The sequence below is a fragment of the Centroberyx affinis genome, unplaced genomic scaffold (genome assembly GCF_046629955.1).
Source record: "Centroberyx affinis isolate AG114_WGS23_722 - 3 ecotype Tasmania unplaced genomic scaffold, CSIRO-AGI_Caff_v1 ptg001094l_1, whole genome shotgun sequence".
Taxonomy (NCBI): domain Eukaryota; kingdom Metazoa; phylum Chordata; class Actinopteri; order Beryciformes; family Berycidae; genus Centroberyx; species Centroberyx affinis.
In genome coordinates this window covers 517,220-531,638 of record NW_027279639.1, presented here as the reverse complement: position 1 = coordinate 531,638, position 14,419 = coordinate 517,220, and the positions used below count along the sequence as shown (strand labels likewise).

The 14,419-nt window shown below is 41.5% G+C and overlaps 1 protein-coding gene across 2 annotated transcripts; it reads right to left on the bottom strand.

The window, feature by feature from the left end:
- Positions 1-15: 15 nt before the first annotated feature.
- Positions 16-10,457, bottom strand: LOC139647586 (protein mono-ADP-ribosyltransferase PARP14-like). Of its 2 annotated transcripts, none has more exons than XM_071523513.1 (14): positions 10,214-10,457; positions 9,927-10,039; positions 7,970-9,535; positions 7,642-7,878; positions 7,030-7,254; positions 6,814-6,868; positions 6,406-6,552; positions 6,180-6,242; positions 5,908-6,087; positions 4,811-4,993; positions 3,642-4,283; positions 2,657-2,793; positions 2,032-2,209; positions 16-1,519 (listed from the first exon to the last, which is right to left on the bottom strand). In XM_071523513.1, the coding sequence occupies exons 1-14, from the start codon at positions 10,383-10,385 to the stop codon at positions 1,233-1,235; spliced, it is 4,185 nt and encodes a 1,394-aa protein (XP_071379614.1). In that variant the 5' UTR covers positions 10,386-10,457; the 3' UTR covers positions 16-1,232. The 2 variants fall into 2 exon arrangements, with proteins under 2 accessions (XP_071379614.1, XP_071379615.1); XM_071523514.1 differs by having other exon boundaries at positions 5,908-6,084.
- Positions 10,458-14,419: the final 3,962 nt, after the last annotated feature.

Below are 14,419 nucleotides of genomic sequence, written 5' to 3'. Positions count from 1 at the left end.
CAATTTAAGGCTTAGCCATGTTTTTATTGTTTTTATACCATGAAGGGATCTAATTTCAGAGCCTGTTTACATCATGAAAAATGTCTCTGACTTTATAGAGGCACTATCAATTAATGCTTAAACTGATTGTAAAGTCATGACAACAAAGAACAAATCAAAATAATCTTAAAAGGACATAATTCATTGCTGAGGAAAATGTATTTGACACAAAAACCACATGTATCAATCAACAATTGTATAACGATCCCACTTGTTGGGGGATTACACCTTTACCAAAGCAGATTAAGTTTCTGCAGAGAACCTTTTGTTCCCAATTTTGTCTTTTACTAGGGAAGGATTTTGAGACCTTACACTTGCCCAGTATAAAATATTTATTTGTCGATGGTGTAATTGGGTTTTTTCATTTTTCCTTTATAAACATTCTCCTTTCTGTGGCAGGTCATTTGTTGTTCAGTGCAGTTAAAGCTACACTAAGTGATTTTCTGACCACTAGAGGGTGACAGAAACAGCAACACTGTAAATAAAGCCCAGCAAAACTACTGGACCACAGAGGCCTGTAAGGACAAACCGTGCATAAAGGCTAATAGCTAAGCTAAAACATACCTACGGAGAAGTGTCGCCGGTTACCAGTCTCGCTTTGCCCAATCTTTCTCCCGCTGAAGGTTACATGTCCCACAATGACAAGTGAAGAGGTAGGTAGCAATATTACTAGTTTAACTCTACTCACTCGCTTCATCAATTCCGCCATTACGAAAAAAAAAACATTCAGGAATGGGAGGGGTTGAGGGAGGGAGGAACAGCGAGGGAGGAGACAAGCTAGTTTAAAAAAATGAAAAGCTACTGAATGTGCCTGGAGGAGCTTCGAGTCGGTCCGGGTTTGACAACAACACTTTACAAAATACAAAAGAGGTGACAACACCAACACAGCTGGCTGCTGTGTGGATATTGCTTCATATCATTATGTCTCAATGAAATCTCCACATAGCACACGTTAGTTTCAGGAACTCTGGTCTGAAATCTGAAATTTGATTACTTTTTTCTCGTGTCACGGAAAGAATAAGAGTGAAAACATTATCCTATGAAAATCTGAACAACATAAATCTCAAATGCTTAGCCGTTTTCTTTTTGTCGGACTGTAGTTTTAGTCAGACATTTTTCTCAAGACTTACAGTATTGTCTGCACATGAGGAAATACATAAGTTTCCCCAGGAGTAAGAAGGACAGCATCACAGTCACTTGAATGTGATCAGGTAGTCTGGGTAAGCCTGGTTATCGTGGAACACAACAAACATGCTGGGGCTCTGCAGGTTATTCACCACGCTGTCGAAGAGGTCGTGGGGCTGCTGGAGGTCCCGAGGCGGGGGGACCTTCATGTTGCTCTGACCCAGGGCGTAGACCCCAGTCACGACTCGGGCCACAAACATCAACTGAGAGCCGTCCTGAGCCGGCCTGGAGTAGGTGGGGTTGGCCGAGTAGCTAGCGTCTACGGCGAAGTACGTCCCGAGACCGTATGCAGTGGCTAGGAGTGGGAGAAAAAATAGGGGATTAAAGGGAAAGAGACAGGTCAAGTTTAGGAAAGACAGAAAGATAAATAGAAGGAAAGGAGAGAGATTTCAACATTTTGGCCTGTTTAAAGTAATAATATGCATCTTTTTCATATAAATAAATGTCCGTTTTACTTACTGTTTTACTAGCGATTTAACCTAAACCCGGTCCATGAAAGCTTTTACATTTGCTATGAGGTGGTCCCTCTTTCCAAGGATATTCCATTTTGGAATAAATATAAGAAGGTAGAAGAAATATAAGAAACTGCAGTCTACACTTACTGGCTTTATTATTAGCCTCCAATATTTTGGGCCAGCACCTACTTTGAGTGCAAAACCATTTATCACCAAAGTGCTTTTGGTGTCACCAAAATCAGGAAAAACAAGAATCTTGCAGATTATCGCTTCAAACATCATATACATTCCTCATCGATAACACCAGGAAAATTCTGTTCAGTAGTATTGGATTGGTCCAAATGTTCTTTACCATTTTGCCCTGCAAAGCTCCTGTTGAACCCGGTTTTCATGATGGACTGGCAGTTGTCCTGGGTCGTCCCGTGGTAGAGCAGTTTCTCGCCTGCCCCCCCCTGCGTGTTCTTATCAGAAATGTTTTTTTTCTGCACTTCGTAGCCCCGTCGGAGATGTATGTTCTGCAAGCGCTCAATCTACCAAGAAAGACAGAAAAGTACAACTGACAAATTTGCATAGAAGCGTTTAGGTATCTCGCATTTCCCCTAACCCCTAGTCTTTTGAAAGGCATTGATCTTGTGTATTTACTCACAAAATATAAGGAACGCCTGCTATCATAAAAAAAAGTCTGTTAATCTAAGTGAAAGCTACGATCCCTTATCGATTTCACCTATTAAATCCATTTCATTCATGAAGCGGAAATGTAGGTGAAGACAGGTTAATAGAGAATTTTTAAATGTGAGACTGAGATGGTGCAAAAGTGATGCAACTTATTATGAAGAAGTTTTAGTCTACAGATACTGTATACACCACAGTGCTTATATAAAGCACCATAAAACTATAAACCTAATAAACTCAAATGTTTACTCTCTGCTGATTTCATATTATCACCATCACCAGCTTTTCCTGAAAAAGCTGCCCACCTTTAGAACAGTCTTGGTGGCAGTTCGTTTGAAGCTCTCCTTCACCCTCTGGTACTCCACAGAGGAAGACGGCAGCTTAACCATCTTCAGCCTTTCACCAGGAGCCATGCTGTCCCAGTACAGGGGAAAAGAGAAGTCTGAAAGAAGTTAGAGTTAGAGTTAGCTGATGGGAAAATGTTAGATGTTCAGAGGAAATGTGTTTAGCGTCAGTGGTGCTGCCTAAAAAAAAATGCATGACAAAAGACAGCCGGTAATGATTTGAAGAGATACTTTACAAAATGCTATACATACATTTTTTTGGGGGGGGAAGTACCTTAAAGCTGCACTAGGCAACTTTGCACATTGAGAGGAAACTGTTGGAAATATTTGAACTTCAATACCCAGATGTTAACGTAATGCAACGTCAGTAAACTGCACACAGCAAGCTCATGTTCACCAACCCGGCCAGTCTGTGATTCGTTGTAGGACATCACATTAACATTGGCAATGTTGTATGGAGCGCTCGCTTCAGTGTCAGTTTGTATTTTGCTCTCAAATCAAGTTGTGATTTGTCACTTCTTGTGGTGGGACAAGTGTCCACACCCAACATCAGAATTTTATTCAAATGGGGCGACTCTACGCCGTCTCATAGGGAGGATGGGACGCTTTTCTCTATTGCAGTCCCACTTTGTCATTGCAGATAAGATAGATAAGATATTTTTAAATTCAAATATTGCCTAGTGCAGCTTTAAATTCATTCTACTGAAGAGGATTAGGACTAGGATTAGGATCAGGACCACGTGTGAAAAATTCACATTCAGGATTCTGACTTTAAACTCAGAATTCTGAGATTAATCTCACAACTCAACTAAATTTTTCACATGTGGCTCCAATCCTCTTCTGTATCATTCAATGGGATCCAGTCTGTAAAAAGTGTTACCACTTTGTCAACAAAACAAAACTCCTTATATGCAACAACACTTCCAGTAAAGAACCGGCACCCCACCTGGTAGATTCTCGAGTCGTTTCAGTTGCGCCGTCCGTCTGGTGCCCTGGTCTGTGGCCTCCATCCTCCTCAGGTCCACGCTCCACTGCACCCCCTGTGCATCCACCACCCCTCCCCTTACATCGCCTTTCTCCAGGTCGTGATGGGCTGTTCTGGGGAGCCTTTCCCAGTCACCTCTAGATCCCACGATGCACCAAGCCACGCGGCCGTACACCTCCTCCTCCTCCTTGTCTCTCACCTCTTTCCTGAGGGAGCCGCGGAGAGAGGCGTGAATTATCTGCATCGCCTGGTTGACCCCATCTTTTAACCCGCTCACGCTCCACCCGGGCTGGATGCCCCGGCTGGCCTGGTTCTCCTCCACGCACAGGCCCAGCGTCTCCACCAGCTGCCTCAGATCGTCCACGTCATTCTGGGTGAGGCATTCCAGCTCCTCTCTGCTGAAGCTTTGCTGGGAGCATTGAGCCTGGTAAAGCCTCTTCAGCTCTGCGATGGCATTGGCAACTTCCTTTGAGGAAAGACCCAGGATCAGGAAGACGGACTGCTGGAGTGTGGAGCCAGCTGTGCAGAGGATGCTTAGATCAGGGCTTGAAGACAGTGGAGGCTGGTGTTGTTGCAGTGCTTGAGGTAACTGACGCACTGACACTGCAAGATGGATGAAAAGATAATAATAAGTAGGGGTGGGACGATATATCGAAATTCACTATATCGCAAAGCAAAAAAGTGACAATACATTACATGGGGCAGAAAAATAAATATATATATAATAAATGCAATATTAGCTACATTTTATTCTGCTGTAGTAATCACAAATTTCATAAGCTCTCCATCAAAATTATATTTTTTGCACTTTCACTTTTCACAGTCTAGCAAGCCAATGCTATTGCTAGAAAGATTTGTGGCTCAGAAATAAACATATGTCATGAACAGTCAGACTTTCTTGTCATTGAACTTTTATTCATTACATCGCATTGTGGTTCTATTGAATGGTGAACCCCATATCACGTATCGAATCGTATCGTGGGGTAAGTATATTGTTCCATCCCTAATAATCAGTGAAATTTTCTCCTAAAAAGAGAGGATTCTGATGGATTGAAACTGATGGATTTTTTTAAACGACTAAAAAAGAAGCCTTTGGGGTTGGCTTTCAGCAATGGTTGAATTCCCCTCACCTGTGCTGGTTACAACAGAGGGAAACGTCTGCCTTGCTGCCTCTTTAAATGCCAGGAAGACATTGATCTTAATCATGACAATGCGGATGTGAGTGAGGCAGCGAAGGGGAACGGATGACACTGTAACTTTGACAGCTCTGAGGATGGCAGCCGCCACCACGTCGGGGTCCAGACCACCGATTCCTGGACAAACAGATAAAATATGGTAGAATATCATTGCGAGGATCATTTCCAGTTTTTGACAGTTTTGAAGACTTTGGAAGACTGAGAAGCTTTGGATTCATGTCATTAAGTATGACTGAGAATGCAGCTGATATTGAAACTAAACTGAACAGCACAGTCACATACCACTACTTGATATGGCCACTGATACCGAATTTAGATTTTCCAAAGGGCTAATTCATCAGTACTGGGGTCAATAATGTAGTGCTGATTATTCGATTAGTCGATCGACAGAAAATTTGTCATTACAATTTTGATAACAGGTCCTTTTCACGTTCTGTTTCTCAATGCTTCCGCATTGAGAAACCGGTGCATTACAATTTCCTGTTGCCAGCTATGGCCTTCAGTAAATCGCTCCACAACTTGCCACAGGAAGTTGTAATGCACCAGTTTAGCTGTTACCATGATGATGTGAAAAGGGCCTGTAGACTAATCGTTTTAGTCATTTATCAAGTAAAAATACCAAACATTTGGGAGTTACAGCTTCACAAATGCTAAGATTTGCTGCTTTTCTCTGTTTCATATCATTATAAAATTAATACTTTGGCTGCTGGTCAGACTAAGTAAGCAATTTTAAGAACTCATTCACTAACTCACAATAATGAAAATGAACATTAGTTGCAGCCCTAATTCAATCAATTCACAAAAAAGATTTTCTCATCTAAAGTAATGCATTTTGCAAAACAGATTATATAACCTATCATGAATAAAATTAGTAATGAATGCTTTATTGTTAACCAATGAATAGCTACTTCAGTTTAAATTTGTATTGACTGAATTGAAAATGACACAGACACCAAGCATGAAATTTACATTTATATATACTGTATATGTTTTTACATTTGAGCATCTACAGTGTCTTATTTAATATTTACCAGCACAGATGGCAGGAATGGCCACAGACTTGTAACCTTTGCTTTCACAAGACGCAATGATGTCACACACCAGTCCTTGAATTATGGCTGCATCCTTTTCTCCACACACGTGGAAAATGGCCTTACAAGGGAACTGTCCAGGCTGTGAGACAAAAATCTCACCTTTGTTCGCACGCACTGCTGAGATAGAAACACAAGCAACACAAATAAGAAGCTATAAGTGTCTACTGATAGTATTGATTGAACATTTCTTGTTGGTCCTCTATGCTCACCTGATTTCAGTTCAGCCTCCACCTGCGGTCCAGCCAGAGTTAAGATGTCTTTGCAGACGCTGTCTATAGAATAAAGACCATATTTATCATATCTGAATACTTTATGTCAACATTTTGAGAGCAAATCATCAAATTAATCAGGTGATCTCCTTATTTGACATACCAAATCCTTTACATTACATTTTAGGCATTTAGCTGACACTTATCCATAGTCGCCCTCACCCACCTCTCTCGAAATCGATGAAGTCAGTCGTGTTCACCACGGCGTCTGTGGTCTCGTCTGTGATGTCACCGAACACCAGCTGTAGTTTGACCCCGCCTCCCACTGCCAGTGTGATGTCATCAAGGTTACTGGTCAGGGACTGGAAGATTGCTAAGAGGGAAGAAACCGTTGTATGTTTAACAGTATATGATATTTAATCGGGTATTTGAAGATACTAATGAATATTTTCTGACATATTAAATTGTTAAATCAATTCCGTGAATGTTTAAATACATGTTTAAATGGCAAATTGCAACAGCAAATGGTAAATGTATATAATCTACAATCATGGAAAAGTCATTCCAACAAAAAAGATAAACTAGTACGTCTTTATCGTTAAAACAGTTAAACAAAATAATCCCAACAGTTTACCTTGACCTCCCTGGTTCATGTTTAAACTGAGTTCTCTATAGACATCATGGTAGCACTGTAAACAGAAAAGTGTCTCCAATCACACGGCCGCTCACTTGATTATCAAACATCTTCTTATCACAGACCCTAGCATCTACATCTTATAAATCACTAAACAGTTACAACAGTGTCCAAGTGTTGACAGTAGACCATAAGGGGAGGATAAATGTGTCTCACCTCTTCAGAGTCTGGGTAACCAGGCTTTATGACGATGTGGATGCTTGTGAGAGAACCAGTGGATCCAGACGGTCCAAACTGGCCAATCTCCTCAGTCAGAACCTGAACAGCTTCTCTCACAGGGTATTTTAGAGCCAGTCCAGGTCCAATGACGGGCAAGGCCACTGAACCCCAGCCCTGCTGTCCACAGACGTCCAGGCACCTCCTCAGCCCAGTGCTGAGGGCCTACAAAGGTGACAAACACATTAGTTCAGACAAGGGTCAGTAAATGTTAATAGCTTGTGTAATGTTTCTTACTCTGCCCATTGCGTTTTAATTCAACCAATGAGATGATTTTTGCCTCCAGAACAGCTATTCCTCTGAGACATGTGTATAAAACAACAAAACAACAATCTACTATCATATAGAGACGATTGTTTTTTTCTGATTTTGCACCTTTCATTGTCTGTATTCATGTTCACTATTGCACTGAGCATTTTTCATCTGTACTGCAATGAATTCATCAGCCTGGCTGTGTATCAGTAAAAGGAACTTGAATTTCAGCACAGCTGTTTCCCTTTCCCTTCCTCTCTCTCCACTACTCCTATGAATCCACCGGGTATTTTACTTTACCTTAACGCTCTGTCCTCTAACTCCATCCCATGGCAGACACTCAATGAAGAAGATCTTGGAGCAGCCCAGAGACGGGGACCCGTCAACCTGCAGCACTTCACCAGGGGCGAAGTTACGCCCCCTTGCCATGAGGTCAAAGTTTGCCTTCATTGTGTTCCCTGCTTTACTCAGTAGATCTTTACCAATATTAGTAGAAGTCAGATGTCTTTTGAGCATGGGGGCCACTAAGACATTCACCTGAGGGAATGACATTGAAGAATATTAAGATGCGGTGCTTGTAATTCAAAGTTGAATAGAATAGAATAGATTAGAATAGGTCTGTCTATACCTGCTCATCTACCAAACTGCCAAGCTTGATCACCAGGCTTGGTTTGTTGACAGACACGTTCATCACATTTGTCACAGTGCTGCCGAAGGTGTGGCTGCGCCATCTGGTGGTGGGAGTGCTGGATGTGTTGCTGCTGCTGCTTCGCAGTCTAGTGCTCAAATTTGGGACTGCTGCCATACTTTGAGAGTGCATGGTGCTACCTATTTGTTCCCTGATCAGGACTTGACAGGAGCTCTCTACCAGCTCCATGCTCCTCTTCCCTTCTGCCTGGAAGTACCGCTGAGCCCCTGGCCCATCCAGAATCAGCTTGTCCCAGGTCATACAGGCCACAGCCGAGGTCAGCGCTTCCTGAGCCTCCTGGACCAGGCGGCGGGGACCAGACAAGAGCACACATGGATTTGGGGAGTGGGAGGCTGTTAGCTTCACCCTGGGTTGCTTCATGCCAGTCAATCCCAAGATTTTATCAAAACTGTCCACCATTTCAGGAAGCGGTAGGATCAGCTGCTGTTGTGTCTCAACGTGGTTGACCTGGTAGTCAACCAGAACTGCTTTCAGCTTGTCTACATCTGGTCTGTAGCCCACCAGTTGTACTTTGGTCTTTGAGGTTCCACTGGGTCCTGGGTGGTAGCTGACCTCCACTCTGAGGTCTCTACAGTTGGCCTCATGCTTGGCTTTGGTCAGGGCTTCCTTCATCCTGTCTAGATCTGGAGCTACAGCCACAGCGCCCTCTAGCTGTGCAGAGTCCATACACAGGTCTCTCTGCACTGTTGTTGCAGCCTCTTCCAGAGCGTCAGAGGACAAACTGGACAGAACCAGATCTGAACCCGTCTCTAAGGAAACTGGGCTGCGAAGGCTCTGCTGGAAGCGGGCTTGGTACTTTGAGATGGCACCGCTGGATGTAATGAAGTTCAGCAGAACTGACGGGAGCTGAACTCTCTTTTCCTTTACCCTTTTGATCAGTTCATCAAGTTTTGTAGATCCTGACTGTACCTCTTTGTCAGGGCCCTCCAAGATGATCGTATTCAGCTTACCTCTGAGCATTTTAACCCTTGGGCAAAGTACATTCATTTCTCGACTAAACTCTTCTTCTACCAGTTTGAATTGCTTCTCCGGAGCTGGGCACTCCTTCCTGGCCGGCACACTCTTCTCCAGAATCGCTATCCTCTCCTTCACTGCCCCATCCTCTCCCACAATCACTGGGTAACCTGCATTTTTGTATACTTTTATATCATCAGTTACAAAGGAGAGATCCTGCAGTAGGATTTTCACTTTTTCTGGGTCAAGCACATGATAGCACTGGTAGCCCTCAACGAGACTGATGAAGACCCGATCTACCTGTAGCTCCCACCTCTCTGCAGCGCCGTCTGAAGCTCCTCCAGGCCCCTCAATATCCCCCCTAACCACTGCCTCCTCTTCCTCTAGATCGAGCTCGACTGTGCAGCTAATAGAAGAGAGTTGCTTCTGTAAGACTCTGGAAGCCTTAGGGCTGTCTTTCAGATAATGTAGGAGGTAAAGGTCCAGGCGGAAGATCTTCTCAAGGCCTTTTGTGTTTGCTTTTTTAAATGTCTAAAGGAGGAAAGCAATCTCAATCAAATTACTGAATTTATAGCAATGTGAAACTAACACAAGGTTACGTTAGATTTTACATAAATTGAAACAAAAATGAAGTAAAAAAAATGCTATGAAAAGCAACTTTAAACTTAATTTTGTATCATCACAAAAGAGCAGCATGATATAGGCTACACAACATTTCAAAGAATCTACCTGGAAACATTTCCAAACCGGTTTGGCCGCATAGTTGCAGCGATCATTGGGAAGGCCCTGAATTTATTTACCTCTACTCATGCAAATGACAGCAATAGTCTGACGTTTTCCTTTTAGTCTTCATATCAAAGGCTGAAAGGTTTCAAATGCTCACTGATTTACACACGCCTTATTTCTGCTTTGTTAGCCCCACCTGTTGGTGACTGGTGGATTGTTGAGGCTGGTTGGTGCGGCTCACTGTCAGACTCAGCTCTCCTCGAGGCAGGAAGACGGTGTGGTGCTTTCTGTACAAAACCCTTTCCTGGTCTATAAATGCATAGAAAATAAACAGAGTACTGATCAGTCAAACTAACACAGTGACATAGTAGTAGGCCTGTATTAAAGACATGGGTAAACTGAAACTGCTAAAGGCAAACAACCACAAATACATTAATACATTCCAGATATATATTTGATATATATCCCAATGTGATTCCTTACCTTCTTTCACCATAAAGCAGATTTTATAGGTGTTGTCTCCAATCTTTTCTATCATCCCACATTCACCTCCCCCAGAATCTCTTCTTTTCTGAAAGTGTCTCCTTATCTTTTCCTTCTCTTTGTCTGTGAGGTCCTTTGCCTCAAAGAACAATGGATACTGGTATTCATCCATTTTACTTCCAATGTTGAAGTTGGAGTAAAACTTTTAAATCCCAGTGTGGCACCGTTTGAAGCTGTACTTGCATTTCCTCATCAGAGATAAGTGAGCTCTGAAGTGCTCAGGTTTAGTTTCACTTTCACTTGCAGCGTCAAATGTTTTCCATTCCTTCCTGTCCATTTATATAATTGCACATGCACACACCCAAAGACACACACTCCGAGGTGACTCATGAGAGATTTTACAGGAGTCTTTTACGGGAAATCTCCAGGTACAAGGAACCTTGGTGCAGATTAGATTACATACAGTTTTGTTGCACTGCTAGCAGATTGTACTTTAACACTAACAATGCACTGTTAATCCATGATGGTGGTGATGATGATGATGATGATGATGATGATGATGTTGATGATGTCAGTATTTATGATGATGATGATGATGATGATATAATCCGAATAATTAACCCTTCATCACAAGCATGTCTCAAAGAACTTCACAGAGAACGAGCCTACCTAGATCAAAAGTATGCAACAAAATAAAACAGAAAGAAACAAAAATAATTACCTTCACACCATTAAAGGATAAACAATAACAAAAAACCTGGTCACATAGGCAGTTTTATTTTTCCAGTGCAAGACACCCTGCAGCTACTACTTCGACCCTCTAGATGTCCTACCAACACTGAAAACACTACAGACGTTCCTGTGATGATAAAGCAGCTGCCAATCATGTTGCCAATCTCATGTCTGTCTGTCTGTCTCTCATGTCTGTCTGTCTGTCTGTCTGTCTGTCTGCCTGTCTGTCTGTCAATAATCTATTTGTCAGATCCATGATTCTGTATGTCTTCCCCTATGTTATAACTCTCTGGATCCCAACTTTACTTGACATTAGACTTTGTATATCACTACCTAACTTACAAAATAGTTTCTCTTGTCTTGGAAAATCAGAACTCAAGATGGATCATCGCTGGGAATATTGAACTCAATATTGTAATATTTGTACAGGCCTGGAAGAAAACCAGGGCCCACACATCCCAAAAGCTGCTCTAGGCTCACTGCTCTGTTCAACAGTAATCTTATGACCTAGGTGGCCTAATTCTTTCTGGGCTAATGAACTCTGTATGCTGCTACAAGGCTCCATTTAGCTCACAAAAAAATGTGGCAGGGAAAATGACTGCTTGACGGCATAAAACAGGAGTAACAGCTGATTAACCTCACTTGAACCTCATTTTGCCTGGGATTGTGACTAGTGGAGATAATCAGAGATTTTCAGAGAAACATGGACATTTTAATGGGATGATGATGCCACTGTATGAGGCTGTAGATGTTTTTTTTTGTTTTATTTGATTGGCATCTGCTTTACCATCACAGGAGCGTCTGTAGTGTTTTCAGTGTTGGTAGGACATCTAGAGGGTCGAAGTGGTAGCTGCAGGGTGTCTTGCACTGGAAAAATAAAACTGCCTCTGTGACCAGGTTTTTTGTTATTGTTTATCCTTTAATGGTGTGAAGGTAAACATTTTTGTTTCTTTCTGTTTTATTTTGTTGCATACTTTTGATCTAGGTAGGCTCGTTCTCTGTGAAGTTCTTTGAGACATGCTTGTGATGAAGGGTTAATTATTCGGATTATATCATCATCATCATCATCATCATAAATGCTGACAACTGAAACTGAAATTCTGAAATTGAAATTCTGTAGTTATCTAGAACAGCGATGACTCCATACACCTCTTGTTCCCACAGTTCAGAGACTTCACTGTTGCTTTCCTTGAGGTTGTTTTTCAAGAAGCGCAGAAGGTAAAGGTCCAAGCTTCAGGCTGGGAAAAAAGAAACCTTAATCTCCAGTGTCAGAAACTGACTGATGTACTGTATGAACCAAACCAGTGTATTCAGTGGAGTATTCCTTCAGCTACAAATCACTGGTGTTGCAAAACCTGCATGCCAAATTTCATAACTAGATACATTTGATTGATTGTGGTGAATATGTACTTCACATCTGTATAAATACACCAAACTGAAGAAGTCTGCTCATAATAAATGAATGATTGTATTTTTATTAAAACATGTGGTCTGCTTGTTTGATAGCATCATGATGAAATGTGCACCTCACCTCATGGTCAGGGAGTTTCTATAATACAGGATTAAAAAAAAAAAAAGACAGTATATAACAGTATATAGTAAAGCTAAATGAAGGAATGGCCATACAGTATACTGCAAATAGTGTATTTCAGTAGTAGTTGAAGTAACGTAATGTTTTGAATGAATCTCATTCAGCTTTCTGCTTTAGTGATGGCAGTCTACTTTTGTGGAATATATCAACTTGAAATTACACTTTGTTCCCTTAACCTGCTATTCTTATTTCAGTGAAAGCGCCTCAATTAGGTTTCTCTTAGTATCGTGCGTCTGACGTTATGATGTCCATATCTTTTCCAGATTTTTCCACCTGCAGTTGAGCCGCCATTTTCTCTTGTTACGGTGACTTGGAAAGAACGGTAAGGCTAATGCAAGACAAAATTATAATTTTTATATAAAATGTATATAATGTAATATGTTAGACATAAAATGGTCCAACTGAATTGGTTAAATTTGTTTAAGTATTTAGTAAACTGACTGAACTAAACCAGCTATCGCTAAGTCATGCTAACCTTAGCAAGTTTTAAATTAGCGTAACATTTTCGATTTTGCTGGTTTTGTGAAAAATGTGTTGTTATAGCTTTATGTTCAAGCCACTGAAATGTAACACTTCTAGTAACATTAATAGCCCAGTGATACTTTAGCTGGTCAGCAGCTACAACTTAGTGCCCTGCTGCTGTGCCAGTTAGCATTTTGCTAGCAAGATTGGCTCATGAGGTTATCATCACTTGGTAACTTAGTTCGCTAGTGGACAGGTAGGTTAGTAATTTGCGGGCGGGACTTGTGGGAGATTTTGACTCACCAGAAGGCCTGTGTAGGCCTGCATGAAGGTTTAATTAGTATGATATCCAGTATACAGGGATGTTGATGATTATAGCGAACAAGCATATGATGTCAGTGTTTTGGTATATTGACACCATTTTTTGATTGTGTACATATTTCTAGATTAGTGCTTTTTTATTGAATGTTTGAGGTCAAGAGAACACCATTATTTTATCAGAATTTGAGGTCACGTTAACACCATTATTTGATTATGTACGTATTTCTAGATTAGAGATTTTTTATTGAATGTTTGAAATCATGAGAACACCAAGCAGAAGTAGCAATTAAAAATAATGATGTATTATGATGAAGGAAAGATAGGGGAGATATTGAAGGAGGTATCTGTTATTAAGCTCCACAAAAGGTGGGGTATTAAAGAATATAAAAGGATGAACAAACAGAAATCAAGTTAGTTGACCCATGGTCCAGCTCAGGTTTACGTGTATTCGTTTTTATTTTTCAGTAAACCTTTATCATATTGAACTCTACTGCACTTGTTTGAATTATTGGATAACAGTATTTGAGAATTGTGGCAGAGGAGGTTTTCCTCCCACAGACTCTCATGGTTTAATACCCTAACTGAAAGTTGTGTATTCATGTTATGTACTGGTGTAGCTGCTTATTAGCACATTAGCGCAGCAATACTGAGCTGGGTAAGGCTTAGCTTGCCACCAATGGCGCAGTTACAGGGTCCGCGCCTGCGGTTTTGTTCAGACCACGTGTGTACGTGAGTTCACACGTTTGTCAGCGTGCACTTTTCTTCTCATGATTTTTTCCCTGACTGGTGGTGGTTACTTCAGGCCTGGACACAACTCATTGGACTACCTAAGGTAAGTTATACTCCTAAAATAGAGTGCTACAGTACTGTAATAAACCAGCCCAGAAAGGGCTCTGTCGGAGACCAAGCAAACACAGGACAACTCAGGAGTATGGAAAAATAGATACGTCTTTATTTTATTTAGAAGGTCTAAAATTCATAGGAGGGAATAACAGGTGAGGCACAAAGGTCCCCAACTACACCTAACATGGGTGTTTCTATATACTGCCTTCAGGTAAACCACTACAAACTGAATCAACACAGCACTCAGGATTCCACAC